Consider the following 16,112-nt stretch of genomic DNA (forward strand, 5'->3'; position numbering starts at 1 on the left):
TTGAAGAAGCTGGCGGGCAAGCAAACTCGAGGCACTTTACACATCTCTCTCTCTCTCTCTGTGTGTGTGTGTGCCCTGCCCCTCCTCCTATTCTCAGATTTCAGCCACTCGCCCGTGGACCGTGCGCAACTTGTCAGAGCCACTAAAGGAGGGAGTGAAAGCTGTAAAAAGCAACCAGCCACCACTTTGTGCTCCAGTGCCCTTTCCTTTTGCTGAAGCTATTTTCTGCCCGCCACCGCCTTTGTTACGGAGCACCGCAAGAGCTTTAACCAGCAGCGGGAACTGCGAAACTTAAACCCAGCCTTAAACCCCTCCTCAATTCTCGGCCGGGCTGTCATTTCAACCCATTGCTCACTGCACCTGGGCACTGGATATTCCAGATTCCAATCACTTTTCCGAGCCTGACTAGAGGTGTTAATATGCAACCACCAAGGTCCCCCTCTCTCTCTCTGCCTGTGGCTAAAGCCGTGGGATTATCCCTTCCACTGAGGTTGAGAATAACCGGAGTATTGCCTTTTTTATGCAGCTGGACTTTGAATGGACACTTGAGCAACTCGATTCAAACTCTTGACGAGCCCCCATCAAACACCCTCCCCCATTAAATCTGTCGAAATAAAAAATGTGTTCACTCCAGCCACTAAACACATTCTGCAGTAAATGGACGGGTTAACATTCTTCATGAACACAGCCTACCAGACTGAAATCAGAATAAATGTGAAATATTAAATGTTACAGTCAACACGATTATGGTATGATTCCTGGTTTTACGGCTCGATTCACTTGTCATAATGAATAGTTTTAACAGCGGTTGAGGGAGAGTTGAAACGATGGCAGTTGGGGGCATGTATTTGTTACATTAACCGATTGAAGATGTCCTCACATACAGTCTCATGCCTCTTACTCACAGAGGAATGATGTGGCGTAGGAAGAGGCAGCACTATTCCTGGCTGCAGAGTGATCTAAAGGTTAAACGTGGCTGGCTGCACGATCGATGGATCTGTTCGCTTGTGTGTCCCCCACAGAGAACCCACAGCTCCGCGCCCCAGTAAGGGCCTGTCCTAAAAGCCGCCAATGTGCATTGGTGTGAAGGAAGCACATTGCACACAAGTGGGACAGTTCCCCAATATTCCCCAGACTGGTCAGGAGGTCAGACCTCAACCCATTCAGCCGGCAGACACGTTGACACTTAAAGCACATTCATGCTTTACCCTCTTATTTTGTCCCCCGTGTTCTTTAAATTAAACAAAAAACAAAATATCGTGAGTGCTGGAGAGGTGAAATATGAACAGAAAGTGTTGGAATGTTCAGTTGGTCTAGCAGCATCTGTGAAGAACACCGTGAAGTGTTGTGCTGGGCGCTATCTCTCCCCCTAACCCCGTTACTTCACGAACCCAGTTCGCTTTGCTCTTTTTGTGACATGGCATCTTAGCCACCCCATGGCCCTCACATGATTTCAAACTAATAGCCAGGCGCGTTGGGGACAAATTCCCTTTCGGTTACCAGTCAGGCGAGCAGACGATTTCTCAGTCCTGCACACTTTTAACAGACAGGTATCGTCTGTGGTGTCTTGCAGTTTTGTCAGGAGCGCTCAGTGACTATCTATTAATGATTTGTAATTAATGTAATGGCAAAACAAAGAGGCTGAGAAGTTATCGTCTCAAAATACTTCAATAACTACGGAGTGTGGCGACTAGGGGTTTTCACAGTAACTTAATTGCAGTGTTAATATAAGCCTACTTGTGACAATAAGGATTATTATTATATTATTATCACTACCTATTTCCCGCTTTCATGAGGTTTAAGGACACGTTCCTGGGAATTAGGAGGCTTCCTTGAGGGCCCGAAGCCGCGGTTCTTCCTCCACCCAATCACTTTTAAAACGTTATCGTCTCGCTTTTACTCGGATAGATAAATCCATGTCAGCATTAATTAATTAAAATACAGCTTAATTGCCTGGGACAAACTGGCAGATTCAGGTCGAAACTCCAATTCGATGGGTAACTCTCTACCCCAAAAATAAATAAGTCAATACGATCGCAGGGAAACAACAGCGAGATTGGCCCGTTTTTATTGGGCTGGGGGCCGTAAAACCGATCGGGTTAGAAGAGACATCAAAGACGCGAGGTTTATTGGAGAGTGGCAGTAAAAATATAAACCTTTTCATGATAGAGGGCGGCAGTAAATGGCAGGGTGGGTCTGAATCTCCCTCTGGATGGCAGAATTTGTGGCGGTTTGAGTTGAACTACTCGGTGGCAGAATCTCTCCAATCTCCCCGGATTGCAAATTTGGAGGGGGGGGGGGGGGGGGGGGGGGGGTCGACTGCTGAATTTTGGACAGCTTTTTCTTTCAGAGTTGCCCCACGCAGGGGCACAACCCTGAATCAACCCTGCGCCACACAGGCTGAAAACTGGGAGCTGAATTTTCCATCAGACGGATTGTGAAGCAACAATTTCTCCAGCCATTGCTGGTTGAGGATTTGAGCCGCAGTCTCGGGAGTAACCCTCAACGCAATTAGCTTGCGCTGCAGTGGAGTGCTTTCCTTGTCTGCGGTGTTAGATTTTATCACTGCAAGCTTTCACCTCTGAACATCTGGCCCGATTATCTCAAGTGCGACGTGAATACAAATCTATAAATAGCAACAGGTCCATTTTGGGGATAGATTAGTTTATTGAGGTTATATCTAAACAAGGCTGTGCAGAATAATCTGTGTGGCTGATAGATATTGATTGTTCGGCCTTTGAATCTATGCCTCTTATTGGTATTCAGTTTAACTGGAGATTATTCAGTTTAACTGACATATTTATTATTAGATCGGTTTCCAATTTTCTTTGTGAAATATTTGTGATGGGATTTGCCACTCTCTACACCAATCCTTAATAATTATTACTGTCGCAGGCCACAAATCTTACAAACCGCCAGCTTTAACTTGGATTTCAATGCGATTGAACATCTACGGCGTGTGACTTTCAACAAGATCGTTAACCTGTTGGTAACAGAGAGCAGCAGGCGGCGGCTGTCTGGGTGATTGTGGGCAACGTGCAATGAGAGGCTCAATGGCCTTTGGTACATAAAATATCTGGGCCTCTGATAAAGTCAATGAATATAAAACAAATATCAAACAGTGGAGTTCTGAGTAGATAATGAACAACATTCTCATTCACACTGTTGCTGCAAGGTGTAGGAACACGGTAGCGCCACAATATGCAGACACATAAAAGGAATGAATGTGTACTTCAAATGGTCCAATCTTCTGCCCGGGCCGGTGAAGAGAGCAAAGCTAAATGTCACTGGGAGACTGTAAAGATTCTCGATGACCCACATGCTCGCAGTTTTTTTTTCCCTGACTAGGTTAAGTTTTCAGTCCAGCTGCTTAAGGCTCAAACTCTTTAAGCTTTCCCTTTTGCACATAGATTCTCCCAGCTAAATTACCCCCCCCCTCCCCCCCCAGGACGATACAAAGATCTCGGTTTGAAAAATAAAAGATGGAAGTTTCCTCTTACCCACACACTCGTTGGACTCTCTGGCCGTGGCTCTCTGCCAGGGTCGGTCGTAGTGGAAAGGTTTGCATCGGTCACACTCGGGGCCGGCGGTGTTATGTTTGCAGTCACAGACCAGGTTGCCGTCCCGGTCCTTGATGCACCTGGACGCGTGGCCATTGCATTTACAGCGGCCCCCGACCTGCAGGTCGGACACGGCATAGTAATAGGACTCCCGGGCGAGCTCCGAGTCGTCTTCGTTCTCATCGCCGAAGGTGTGGAGGCGGCTGAAGGCCACTTTGATGTCTGTGGCGGTGACCCAGTCCTGGAGGACAGGGCTGTTGTCGAAATCGTGAGCCGAGGGGCGACCGTCCAAGGTGCTGAAAGCGATCAAGCCCCCAGTGAAGGGATGCATGTCGGTGTGCGAGTCGGTGCAGATGGCCTCCTGCTCATTCTGCTTGGTGATCACCGCCTTGCTGGGCTTGTTGTACATTTTCCGACACTGGGTCGAGTAGAACTGAAAGGGCATCCAGGATTTGCCGTAGTCCATGGATTTGTAGATGACCATCGATTCCGGGCGCGGCGAGCAGAACTGGAGGCTGACATAGGTGACTTCGAATTTCTTGCCCAGGGAGAGGGTGAGGGTGACGTTTTGAGGGTACTGGATGTAGTTCTCCGATTGCCAGCAGGTCAGGTTGTGGGGGTTGTTGAGGTCGGTCAGGTAGGCTGGGGGGTGAGCTTTCCTGGGGTCCATGTTATCGCACAGCTGGCAGCTCCTGAAGCGCTCCTCTGCCTTTTCGGTGACCACACAGTACCTGGTCGGGGCTCTGCCACAAGTGCTGGACACTTTGACTTCCTTACCGAACGCCGAGTTGACGAAGTCGGGGATACAGCGCCGCGGGTTGCTACTCTCGTCGTAGCAGGGGTCTGGCGGGGTTTGCTGGGCTGCAAACATGCTCATGCCGTAACCCCCGCGGACTCCTTCCACCAGGCAGCTCAGACCCACAAAAACGCACACAAACTCCCAGAAACTCACCAGCATTTTGTTCTGCCTTCACAATGCAGCCTCGCTCCTCACCACGAAGGATCCTAGTTGGTGAAAAAAAAAACACACACACACGGAGTGATCAGCAATTAGAGCAGCGAAAGAACAAAAAAAAAACTTCAGCAAACCTGGTCAAAATAAAGTTTGCAGACGTCCTGCCTGACATTCTTTCCCCGTGCCTATGGAGAGCGTTACCTGTGAATGACAACAAATCCCCCGCTTGGGTTGAATGCAGAACAATGCAACAACAAACACACACAAAAAAAAAACCGGTGCCCCCTTTTTTCTTTAGCTGGGAGACCGCTGCCTGTACTGTGCATCAGTCATTCCTGTGCCCCAGCAGTGAAGAGTCTCCCTTGCCTTTTGGGACTCTGTCTCTGCGCCTTGTGTCTGTGGAGAAACTGAATGACGTGCACAACTCCTGCGAGCTGGAGGTCATCCTGTGCCCTGACGGAGAGTGTCATTCCACACACACACAGGGAGCAAAACAACGACATCCACTGGTAGTTTATCAATAGCAAGCAGGCACCCTTTCACATGGAGGGCCAGCCACAGAACGAGCCCAATTAGACTGTTTACAGCCTCGGCAATCGTTTAACACGGTCCCCTTCAAACTCTTCCAGCCTGATTCTATAGTGCGCGGTTCACAGGAGAGAAATCTTTCAGAAAAGAACTTCCATATGTGCGACAACAGGGATTGCACGGAGGGAATGAAATATATATTTAAATAAACTACCGTGCAATTCTATTCCCAAACATGTGCAGCTCTGGTGTAGTGGAGTTTTTCGGTGCGGCGGGAAATAACAGTGAATGGGCAGGTAGTTGCTCTGTAATTAACCCTGTCATTCCTCCCCGCACCCTCCAGCTTCATTGCGCTGGATTGTGTGAGTTCATCTCTCTCTCTCGAGTTTCTCATCAACACGGCCGGTCAATTCATATTTTTACCATTTATTCGCATAGCCACGTCCATAATTTGCGTTTTTTTGGGGGGTGGGGGGTGCCCTGAAATCTGTGTCGACAATACCATGAAAAACAAAATGCTGTTCTTGGTGCTAAACGTATAGACGAGACATTGTGTGTGTGTGTGTGTGTGCGGGGAGGGTGGGGGGTTATATACAATTAGCAGTAACGCATCATCCAACTTCAGCATTTGTTGAGTGTACACTTTGCACTTTCAGTTGTCCTACTTTTTCTCACCTTGTGAAAACTCGAATTCGTGGAATCCCCACAGTGCAGAAGGAGGCCATTCGGCCCACCGAGTCTGTACCAACCCTCTGAAAGAGCACTCCCCCGCACATCTGTAACCCCACCTAAACTTTGGAGGAACAATTTAGCATGGCCAATCCCCCTAACCTGCACACCTTTGGAGGAAACCGGTGCACCCGGAGGAAACCCACGCAGACACGGGGGAAAGTGTAAACTCCACACAGAGACCGGGACTGAACCCAGGTGCTGTGAGGGAGCAGTGCTAACCACTGTGCCATTCGTCCTCATTTTTTGCAACCGTTTGATGGCTTTGCAGGGGATCAGACGACATATACATATTCAAATTATCTCTGCGATAGTTTGTGTGTGTGCAGGGGTGGGGGTGAGTGGTTAGTGGGGGTTGAGTGGCTAGCGGGGTGAGTGGCTGGTGGGGGGGGGGCGGTGGTGTGTCTGGTGGGGGGTGAGTGACTGGTGGGGAGGTGAGTGGCTGGTGGGGGGGTGAGTGGCTGGTGGGGGGGGTGAGTGGCTGGTGGGGGGGTGAGTGGCTGGTGGGGGGGTGGTGGTGTGGCTGGTGGGGGGTGAGTGGCTGGCAGAGGTGTGAGTGGTTGGCGGGGGTGAGTGGTTGGCGGGGGGTGAGTGGTTGGCGGGGGGGTGAGTGGCTGGTGGGGGTGGTGGTGGTGTGGCTGGTGGGGGGGTGAGTGGCTGGTGGGGAGGTGAGTGGCTGGTGGGGGGGGGGGTGAGTGGCTGTTGGGGGGTGGGTGAGTGGCTGGTGGGGGGGGTGGTGGTGTGGCTGGTGGGGGGTGAGTGGCTGGCGGGGGTGTGAGTGGTTGGCGGGGGGTGATTGGTTGGCGGGGGGTGAGTGGCTAGTGGGGGTGAGTCTTTAGTGGCGGGGTGAGTGACTGGTGAGAAGGTGAGTGGCTGGTGGTGGGGGTGAGTGGCTAGTGGGTGGGGGTGAGTTGCTGGTGGGGGTGTGAGTGGCTGTTGGGGGGGTGAGGGGCTGGTGGGGGTTGAGTGGCTGGTGGGGGGCGGGATGAGTGGCTGGTGGGGGGGGGGTGAATAAAATTAAATGAAATGAAATTAGCTTATTGTCACGAGTAGGCTTCAATGAAGTTACTGTGAAAAGCCCCTAGTCGCCACATTCCGGCGCCTGTCCGGGGAGGCTGGTACGGGAATCGAACCGTGCTGCTTGTTCTGCTTTCAAAGCCAGCGATTTAGCTCAGTGAGCTAACCCAGCCCCAGGCTGGTGGGGAGTGAGTGGCTGGTTGGGGGTGTGTGGCTCGTGGGGCGGTGGGGGGGGGGGGGGTGAGTGACTGGTGGGGGGGGTGAGTGGCTGGTGTGGTGTGTGTGCAGGGATAGGGTGGGTGGGTGCCTGATTTGGGGGGGGGGGGGATGAGTACCTGGTGGGAGGGATGAGTAGCAGGTAGGGGGGTGAGTAGCTGGTGGGGTTTGTGTGCAGTGATGGAGGGGGGAGAGTGGCTGGTGGGGGGGGGGGTGAGTGGCCGGTGGAAGGGGTACGTGGCTAGTGGGTGGGGGTGAGTGGCTGGTGGGGGGGGGGTGGGTGGCCGGTGGTGGGGTGGGTGAGTGGCCGATGGTGGGGGGGAGTGAGTGGCTGGTTGGGGGTGTGTGGCTCGTGGGGCGGTGGGGGGGGGGGGGGGTGGCTCATGGGGGGGGGTGAGTGACTGGTGGGGGGGGGTGAGTGGCTGCTGTGGTGTGTGTGCAGGGATGGGGTGGGTGGGTGCCTGATTTGGGGGGGGATGAGTACCTGGTGGGAGGGATGAGTAGCAGGTAGGGGGGTGAGTGGCTGGTGGGGTTTGTGTGCAGTGATGGAGGGGGGTGAGTGGCTGGTTGGGGGGGGGGTGAGTGGCCAGTGGAAGGGGTACATGACTAGTGGGTGGGGGTGAGTGGCTGGTGGGGGGGGTGGGTGGCCGGTGGTGGGGTGGGTGAGTGGCCGATGGTGGGGTGGGTGAGTGGCCGATGGTGGGGGGGAGTGAGTGGCCGATGGTGGGGGGTGAGTGAGTGGCTGGTGGGGAGGTGAATGGCCGGTGGGGGGGGGGGTGAGTGCCTGGTGGGGGGGTGAGTGCCTGGTTGGGGCGGGGTGAGTGGCTGGTGGATGGTGGTGAGTGGCTGGTGGGGTGGGGGGGGGGGGGGTGAGTGGCTCGTGGGAGGCGAATGGCTGGTGGTGGGGGGTGAGTGGCTGGTGGGGGTGGTGAGTGGCTCGTGGGAGGCGAGTGGCTGTTGGGGGTGGGGTTAGTGGCTCGTGGGAGGTGAGTGGCTGATGGGGGTGGGGAGAGTAGCTGGTGGGGGGTGAGTGGCTGGTGGGGGGGTGAGTGGCTGGTCGGGTGTGTGTGTGCAGGGATGGGGGGGTGAGTGCCTGGTTTGGGTGTGAGTAGCTGGTGGGGGGGGGGGGGTGAGTAGCAGGTAGGGGGGTGAGTGGCTGGTGGTGTGTGTGTGCAGCGGTGGGGGGTGAGTGGCTGGTGGGGGGGTGAGTGACTAGTGGGGGGGAGGGGAGTGGCCGGTGGTGGGGGGGGGGGTGTGATTGGTCGGTGGTGAGGGGGGTGAGTGGTTGGTGGGCGGGGTGAGTGGCTAGTGGGGTGGGTGAATTGCCAGTGGTGGGAGGGGGGTGAGTGGCTGGTGGGGGGGGGGGGGGGTGAGTGGCTAGTGGGGTGGGTGAATTGCCAGTGGTAGGAGGGGGGTGAGTGGCTGGTGGGGGGGGGGGTGAGTGGTTGGTGAGGGGGGTGAGTGGCTGGGGGGGGGGGTGGGGTGAGTGGCTGATGGGGGTGAGTGGGTGAGTGGTTGGTGGGCGGGGAGAGTGGCTGGCGGGTGGTACTGAGTGGCTGGTGGGGGGGTGTGAGTGGCTGGTGGGAAGGGGGTGAGTGGCTGATGGGGGGGAGTGGGTGAGTGGCTGGTGGGGGGGTGAGTGGCTGGTGGGGTGTGGGCGCAGTGGTGGGGGGTGAGTGGCTGGTGGGCGGGGGTGAGTGACTCGTGGGGGGGGGGGTGAGTGGTCGGTGGTGGGGGGGTGAGTGATTGGTGGGGGGGTCAGTGGCTAGTGGGGGGGGGGTGAGTGGCTGGTGGGGGGAGGGGTGAGTGGCTGGTGGGGCGATGAGTGGCTGGTGGGGGGGGGGTGAGTGGCCGGTGGGGGGTGAGTGGCCGGTGGTGGAGAGTGAGTGATTGGTGGGGGGGGGGGGGGGGGGGTGAGTGGCTAGTGGGGGGGGGGGGGGAATGGCTGGTGGGGGGGGGTGTGAGTGGCGGGTGGGGGGGGGGGTGAGTGGAGTGGGGGGGTGAGTGGGTGAGGGACTGTTTGGGGTAGGGGGGAGCATGGCATTTTACAGGAAGGTGCTACAAATGGTTTGATTCCAGGAGACACCTGTCGCTGCTTGAACCGTCCTTCTCCCCTGAAACATAACAGCGCCCGAGGATCGCCCCCTCTCCCGAGTGGTGAGGGGGCCGCACAGAATAGCCATAGGGGGAAACCCGATGCGATTTTTAAGCACAATTGGTCGGTGCAGAATTTAAACAGACATCAAGATACACCTTTTTAAAAAAGTGCAATTCACTCATGAATGTGTTGTAAATGGTGGGGAAGATATTCCGCAGCAGTTTTGTTACAACACAAATGACTGCCACAAATTCACATGTAAACCACAATTGACACCGAAATGAAATTGTTTAAACTTGGAGCCGATGGAAATTCGCTTCCACCGCTCCACCGCAAAAGTTGCTGATAAAAAGATGCTCACCCAGACAAAAAAAAAACACATGAAAAATAAACTCTTTCTAGAGGGGCATGTGCAAGGCAGACCGCCCTTAACAAAAAAAGGCTCGAAAAGGGTGTCAGAAATGATCTGCTGGGCGAATCCAGCCGTACTTTGTAGTTTGAAAATTGTGTGTGTGTGAAAAGTAGCAGCTTTTCTGTATCTAATAAACCTAGCCAACCCGGTTTGAATGTATATTGTTGTCAACCTAATGATCGTGGTTGCAAAGTAGGGAATCAAGAACGTGTTATAGTGGCAATCACAGTTCAGCACAACTGCAGATTTAGACTATGCAAATGTGCTTCCACAATGCTTCTGCTTGAAAAGGGAGGCTGAATAAATGGGCTGTTGTAAATTGAATTAGTCCCTGATTAATCTCGCCTCAGTCCTGCTCTCTCAGTGGGGTGGCTTTGGGATTCCAGCCGTTGGCCTGGCAGGACAGCCCGGCTCAGCAGCCCCGGCCGGTTCCCTGTCAGCAGGCTGTGGGATTTGTTAACTGTTCACCGTGAAATAGCCCATAATACCTAACCCAAATCGTTTTTACAACACCGTCACCCCGGACTCATTGGGGTCGCTACCTAGATCCCAATTAGGAGGCAGACAAATCATTGCAACTAATAATAGTCACCTATGACTGGGGGGCATTTTTTGGAAGAGGTTGATTTGCTTTGCATGATAAACACGTCCATTCTATTGATCTTTTCAAAGTTCTCTCCCCCACCCCCCTCCACCCAAGTCAAATTTGTGCCCGCTAGAAGTTTAACCAACTCAATATCTCTGCATATTTGACCATCGTTATATCACATCCCAATTAGAGGAGAGCATTTTGTATTGAATAGTTTATAAACCGTTAATGCCAATCTGATAAAATTAATCATTTCGTGAAACGGATTAGCCCAGTTTAAACTCCGGGGCAAACTGTTTCCGAGGCACTTCTGGATTCGATTTCTGGGGTGGAAAAAGAAGATTCAGATTGGAAACATCGGCAGTTAATTATTTAAACATTCCAAGTATTCTTCAATACCTTCAATTAGCAACTTATAAACGAGACGTTATTTGGCGATCAGCGAAAACATTAAAAAATATATATTTAACTGCGCCAATCTGAAAAATACTCTTGTGACAGTAATCGAACACACAGCAATCATTAATATCGAGCTCAGCCTTCGGTTGTTGCTTTAAAGTAACTGGACACTATCTTGGAAAGATTAAAACCGGCAGAGTCTGGACCACATGGGACATTTAAAAAATCTTATTTTGAATTAATTGCTCCCTTTTAATTCTTTGTTTAAATTTGGTGGAATTCAGCCGTCCCGATCTTCCGTAGTTGCATTATAGATTTTGCAATTCCGTTAAAGGTTGAAACGTTTTAAAGTATATTAAAATCTCGTACATATTTTAGCACACATTTTGCAATTGTTGGAACTCACTGGTTAATTATTGGGTTAAATACACACATTTTGAACGAACTTTAAAGTGACTTAAAAGTAAATGGTTAGGCTTATGCTCAAGATGCTAACCCGTTCGCTGGGGAAGAGTTGCGTGATTAACCTGGCCCATATCGTGATTTAGAAAAGGGTACTCTATATTTCTTTCCAATTAGTTTCATCTCCTTGTTCCATTTTAAACAAAGGGGTTGAATCCTCAAACTTGTTGCCATCTTTCAGCGTCTGTTGACTGAGCTTGTTTGTCGGTTCACCCCCCCCCCCTTTTTTGAAACCCCACAGGTTTTACAAATTAATTCTTTATGAATGATTTGTCCCCACTCCGGGTAGAAATTCAGCCCCATGCTAGAACGAATCGAACTTGTGTTCGCTAATTGAACATTCAGTGAACCTCCAGTCTAAACGCCGGTCAGGGGGAAGGGAACCTTGTTTACTACCAAACAAGTAGTTCTCACCTCAGAGGAAATGGATGGCCTGAAAAATCGAACTGCAATTCATCAAAGGGCTGGCATCTTCCTATGCGACTGTATCAGATTGGCTGCGATAGTCAATGGGTTACAGCAGTTGGGAATTATTGGATTCATTAAGGTAGGGTTGTGAATAGCGTGGAGACGTTTGGGGGCATCTTTTCAGGCGATTAGAAAAGTCATTTCACACCATTGGTATTGGGACAATGCTGTCCCAATGATGTGGTAGCTGGGTGTGTTGATGTGTTCTCTAGTGTCTATTACTTTGTATCCGTCGGTCAAAGCGGATGCTTCTCACATCAGCTGTATCTGGTCTCAGAGGCACAGAGTGAGTTTAGCACGGGGTTGGGGTTGAGGTGGGGGTAGGGGGAACGAGCCAGATGACCCCTCTCCAGTTTGTTGATGGCAAGAACAATGTTTGGCTTGTCCAAACACAGAATAATTTGGAGCACTCTATCCCAGGCTCGCACGTTGTTGCAATCGAAGACAATCAGCAAAACATTAGCTTTGCTGGAGAAAGCGGGCCAGCCTCGTGTTTTTCTTTAAAAAAAAGCCCCAGGAACCGCACAGAGTTAATGTAAATGATAAGACCACTGAAGAGTTTCAAAGATGTTCCAATCTTATGCGGAACAAAAGCAAGAGCACAACAGAAGTGATTCTATTCAACTTCAGTTAATTAGAATATGGATCCTGAAAAGCGTTCCATTCACTGACTCTAATACCAAACTGCAATCGTGTCTTATCATTCCCCCACTTCATTTATTACACTTGGTTAAAACGGCAGTTTACTACCGAACTCATGGCCATCTCTGTGTACCTGTTATGTAACACACAACCTGTTCTTTAGAAATAAGCACGACTTTCCAACAAACTTATCACCGACCACAGATTTCATCCTGATGGCTTCAGCTTTGAAATCTTCAATAATCGCTCCTTAAACTGATACAGGGAGGGGGGGGGGGGGGGGGGGGTCACCTTTGTTTTACGATTAGCAGCGTCTACTTTGAGAAACACTGCTTGGCCATTCTTCATTTTTGTTTGTAAAAGCGGGGTTGGCATTAATTTCTAGTTAACACTGAGGCTAAAAACGGAACAATCAACTCATCCTCCGAATGCCTTTATTCCCGGTGTTGTGATTGAAAAAACGATGGAGAAGAATGGAATAGTTGCATATCCATTTGGGACATTAAATGAACCCGGGGGGGGGGGGGGGGGGGGACACTGGTTGGCCCGGGCGCTGAAACCCACAGGTTGGAGGCAGCCAAGACCCCGGGTTCCAGGTTGCAAACTCCCCACAATTTTGGAAAGGTAACGGGCGGGGAGAGGGGGTTGGGGGAGGGAGAGAGGAGAGAGAGTGGTGCACTTTTTTCAATAAATCCCCCCCCCCCCCATAGATCCCACCTTTGAAAAGGCGGCCTGTAAATCACTTACCGTTTTGTTACTTAATCAAAATGTGTAATAACATATTTTTAGCGAAAAGCGTTCCTTGAAAATGGCTGTCATAGAATCATAGACACGGTACAACACAGAAGGAGGCCGTTCGGCCCATCTCATCCATGCCAGCCCAAGGACAAGCACATGCCCTTTCCAATCCCACCTTCCCGCACCCGGTCCATTGCGCTGTAGTTTACAACACTTACAAACATGATCGATTAATTAATAGGTCGCAGCTAATCGAACTGCCGACAGCAATATTTTAACAATCTCCGCTGTTTTCATTCCCTCGAACTTTGGGAAAGATGATTTGACCTGAATTTGGGAAGTATGATGGTCAGACTCTTCTAGAATGTTTAAAGAGATACTATTGTGGTGAACTCTAATCTGCGATCACATTTCACGGGTCAGTGAATAGGTTAGAGAAGCTATCAGGGCACAGTTCAATAAACCATATTTCACTTTTACACTCATTGAAATTGCTCGGTACGTTTTCTTGCCAGTGTTGTGGATTCTGGACAGGTGTGAGCTCCGAATGGAATCGTCACTTTGACAAACTCGGAAAGTTGGATGCAAATCAGTATGGGGTCGGGGGGCGCAAAACAGAGAGAGGTTGAGGGAAGTGATGCTAACGTCACTTTTCGATCGCTTTTACTTTTCGTCCGCTTTACTTTTCGCCCGAATTTAGCCTCAGCGTTAACTAGAAATTAATGCCAACCCCGCTTTTACAAACAAAAATGAAGAATGGCCAAGCAGTGTTCCTCAAAGTAGACGCTGCTAATCGCAAAACAAAGGTGACCTGCCCTGGACGGCAATAAACCGGCTCCGGGGTAAGCACCCCCCCCCCCCCCCCTCTCCCTGTATCAGTTTTAAGGGGCGATTATTGAAGATTTCAAAGCTGAAGCCATCAGGATGAAATCTGTGTTCGGTGATAAGTTTGTTGGAAAGTTTTACCTCGTTTTTTAAAAAAAAGCGCGAACTTCCAGTCGAAGGGAATAAATAGCAAGAGCTGATCCTGACAGGCTGAACTTCAATTCGGCACAGAACATGATGAGACAGATTTTAAGAATTAGATCTCAGAAAATGCGCAGTGAATCGTGTCAGAAGTGAATTTCACTCTGTGTCGGGGCGATCTCACTCTTTCTCTTTCTCTCTCTCCCCCCTCTCTCACACACTGAGCAGGAGGAGTCTGCAAAATAAAATATGTAAGAGGTGAGAGTAAATCCAGGCATCTTTTTTTTTAAATATAAGAGATCTGTTGAAACATACGTTTAACATCTGCATGAAATTGCAAGCTGTGGAGTCGAGTGCACTTTGGGACATCAGCACTCCCGCTATGTTGTCATTCCCCTGGGACCAGGAGGCGGAGGGTTACTTCTCTCCAGAGATGTGTAGTTAAGACCCAGATGCAAAGTCAGTTTCCCCATTCTATTTCCCCTGCAGACCAATCTCGACCACATTGCAATGCACCCTTGTGTGAAACCCAACCAGCCCCCACCGCCCTCCCCCCCCCCCCCCCCCCTCACATCCCCCTCCCTCCCTCCGACCCACGCACACACAAAAAAAACTTCTGCTCAGTAATTGTAGGGTTATGGAAATCCACCAAGGCCTTGTTTAAATAAGCAGCGAGTAATCGGCGGCGATTTATTCCGCGGACTGACAGTTCCTTTGAACAGTAACGGAATGGTATTTTCTGGCCTTTTTTTTGTGAAAGCTTTTCTTCGAGATTTTTTTCTCTCTCAGATGAGTCTGTCGGGATGAATGCGGGCATTATTCAGCCCCGTCTCTATTCTGAAACGCCAAATTAATTACGAGGGACTGCTTCTGTGCAAGGGTCCGCCTTGCGAGAACGCTTCGGTGTGAAATCATGTGTTTGAGGAAAGATTTAAACAAACACGCCCCCGCCACCCTAAAAAAAAAGAACAGCCACTGCTAAACTTTCAAAGCTGTCGAGATACCAGTCGGTACATAGATTACAGCCTGAGCACTTTGAATAATTTAGCATTCTGCTCCATATTGTACACACTTTTGCATTCTTTTCTCGACTGGTCCTTTGATAGCTGCACACTCTTCACACTTTAAACTTGGTAAAGTTGTGGTTAGGCCACACACAACACACACCCCCCCCCCCCCCCCCAAAAAAAACCTCCTAAAAGCTGCCGACCATCGTCCCCAGTTTATGACTTGCAATATCCACTGCCCCCCTTACCTTGGCTAAAAACTCTACCCTGCCTCCCACACGGATTGAAAAGCAGGCGCTTTACTGACCTGAGATGTGCAGCCAACACCAGAGTTATACTCAGGACACAATCCCACAGCTATCCTCCCTGGAAAGGGAAAAGAAACCCCACCACAGGGGTAACCTTCCTCGAGCAGGGTTGGCAACAAGTCTTTGTGTGGTTTCGCGCTCCTTTATAAACCCTGCCAAAGTCAACAGGCACGATGTTTTTACTAATAATTTAATTTTAATAGAAGGGAGGGGCTGCATCCCGGGGAACAAGTTGAAATCAACCGGAACGAAACTTCAATTCGACTTCCTCGAGCCTTTATTCCTCTCTGAAACTTTTCCCAGGCGGAAAATGCGCAAACGTTAACGTTGCAAAACAAGTTTAGTCCTTATCAAATGCATATTTCGCTCGAGTGTACGATGTTGCTGCCCGCAACGTTTCAAAAATAATCATTAGAAATAATTCAAACTGCTGCGTGAATACCTGCTGGGTGAATTTAAATCAGTTAGTGAAAGCATCGCGCAGGTTCCTCGCCTCTATTGCAATGATTTCAGAAGCAGATGGGACCACGGTTTCCCCTCTTGTAATAACGGACAAGGCAGACTGCCTTAACCCGTTTAAGCAGCAAAACGTCAACTCGCGCCACGTTAGCGGGGTTCTTGTTCTGTTAAATCCATATGCACCTGCGTAGAAAGAAAAAAATAACATCTGGAAGCTGAACTAACTGGTGAATGAATCTTGAGTTTGGACCTCAGTAAGAGCACACATATGTGTTAATGGAATTGTGTCTGCGTGTGATTGTTTATGTGTGATGTGTGTGTACGTATTTGTGATGTGCGTGTGTAATTGAAATTGCATATGTGTGATATATGCATGTATAATTTTATATGTGTGCGTAATTGTGTATGAAATTGTGTTTATGTGTAATTGTGTATGTGATTGCGTGCGTAATTGTATGTGTCCTTGTGTGTGTACAATTACACGTGTGTGTAATTGTGTGTTGGTGTAATTGTGTAGATATAATTGTGTGTGTATAATTGTGTGTGTTGGTGTAACTGT

The 16,112-nt window shown here is 50.2% G+C and overlaps 1 protein-coding gene across 3 annotated transcripts in view; it reads right to left on the minus strand.

The window, feature by feature from the left end:
- ntn1a (netrin 1a) overlaps positions 1-15,193 on the minus strand; it is a 250,868-nt gene extending 235,675 nt beyond the window's left edge. The window contains exons 1-2 of one of the 3 annotated variants that reach the window (XM_038777495.1): positions 15,094-15,193; positions 3,501-4,565 (exon numbers count right to left, since the gene is read on the minus strand). In XM_038777495.1, coding sequence (XP_038633423.1) covers positions 3,501-4,518 — 1,018 coding nt within the window. In that variant the 5' untranslated portion in view covers positions 4,519-4,565; positions 15,094-15,193. Of the gene's footprint in view, positions 1-3,500; positions 4,566-4,716; positions 5,051-5,257; positions 5,310-15,093 lie in introns of those variants that run through there. The other 2 variants (XM_038777496.1, XM_038777494.1) reach the window with 2 other exon arrangements.
- Positions 15,194-16,112: the final 919 nt, after the last annotated feature.

Source organism: Scyliorhinus canicula, chromosome 18, assembly GCF_902713615.1.
Source record: "Scyliorhinus canicula chromosome 18, sScyCan1.1, whole genome shotgun sequence".
NCBI classification, from domain to species: Eukaryota; Metazoa; Chordata; class Chondrichthyes; order Carcharhiniformes; family Scyliorhinidae; genus Scyliorhinus; species Scyliorhinus canicula.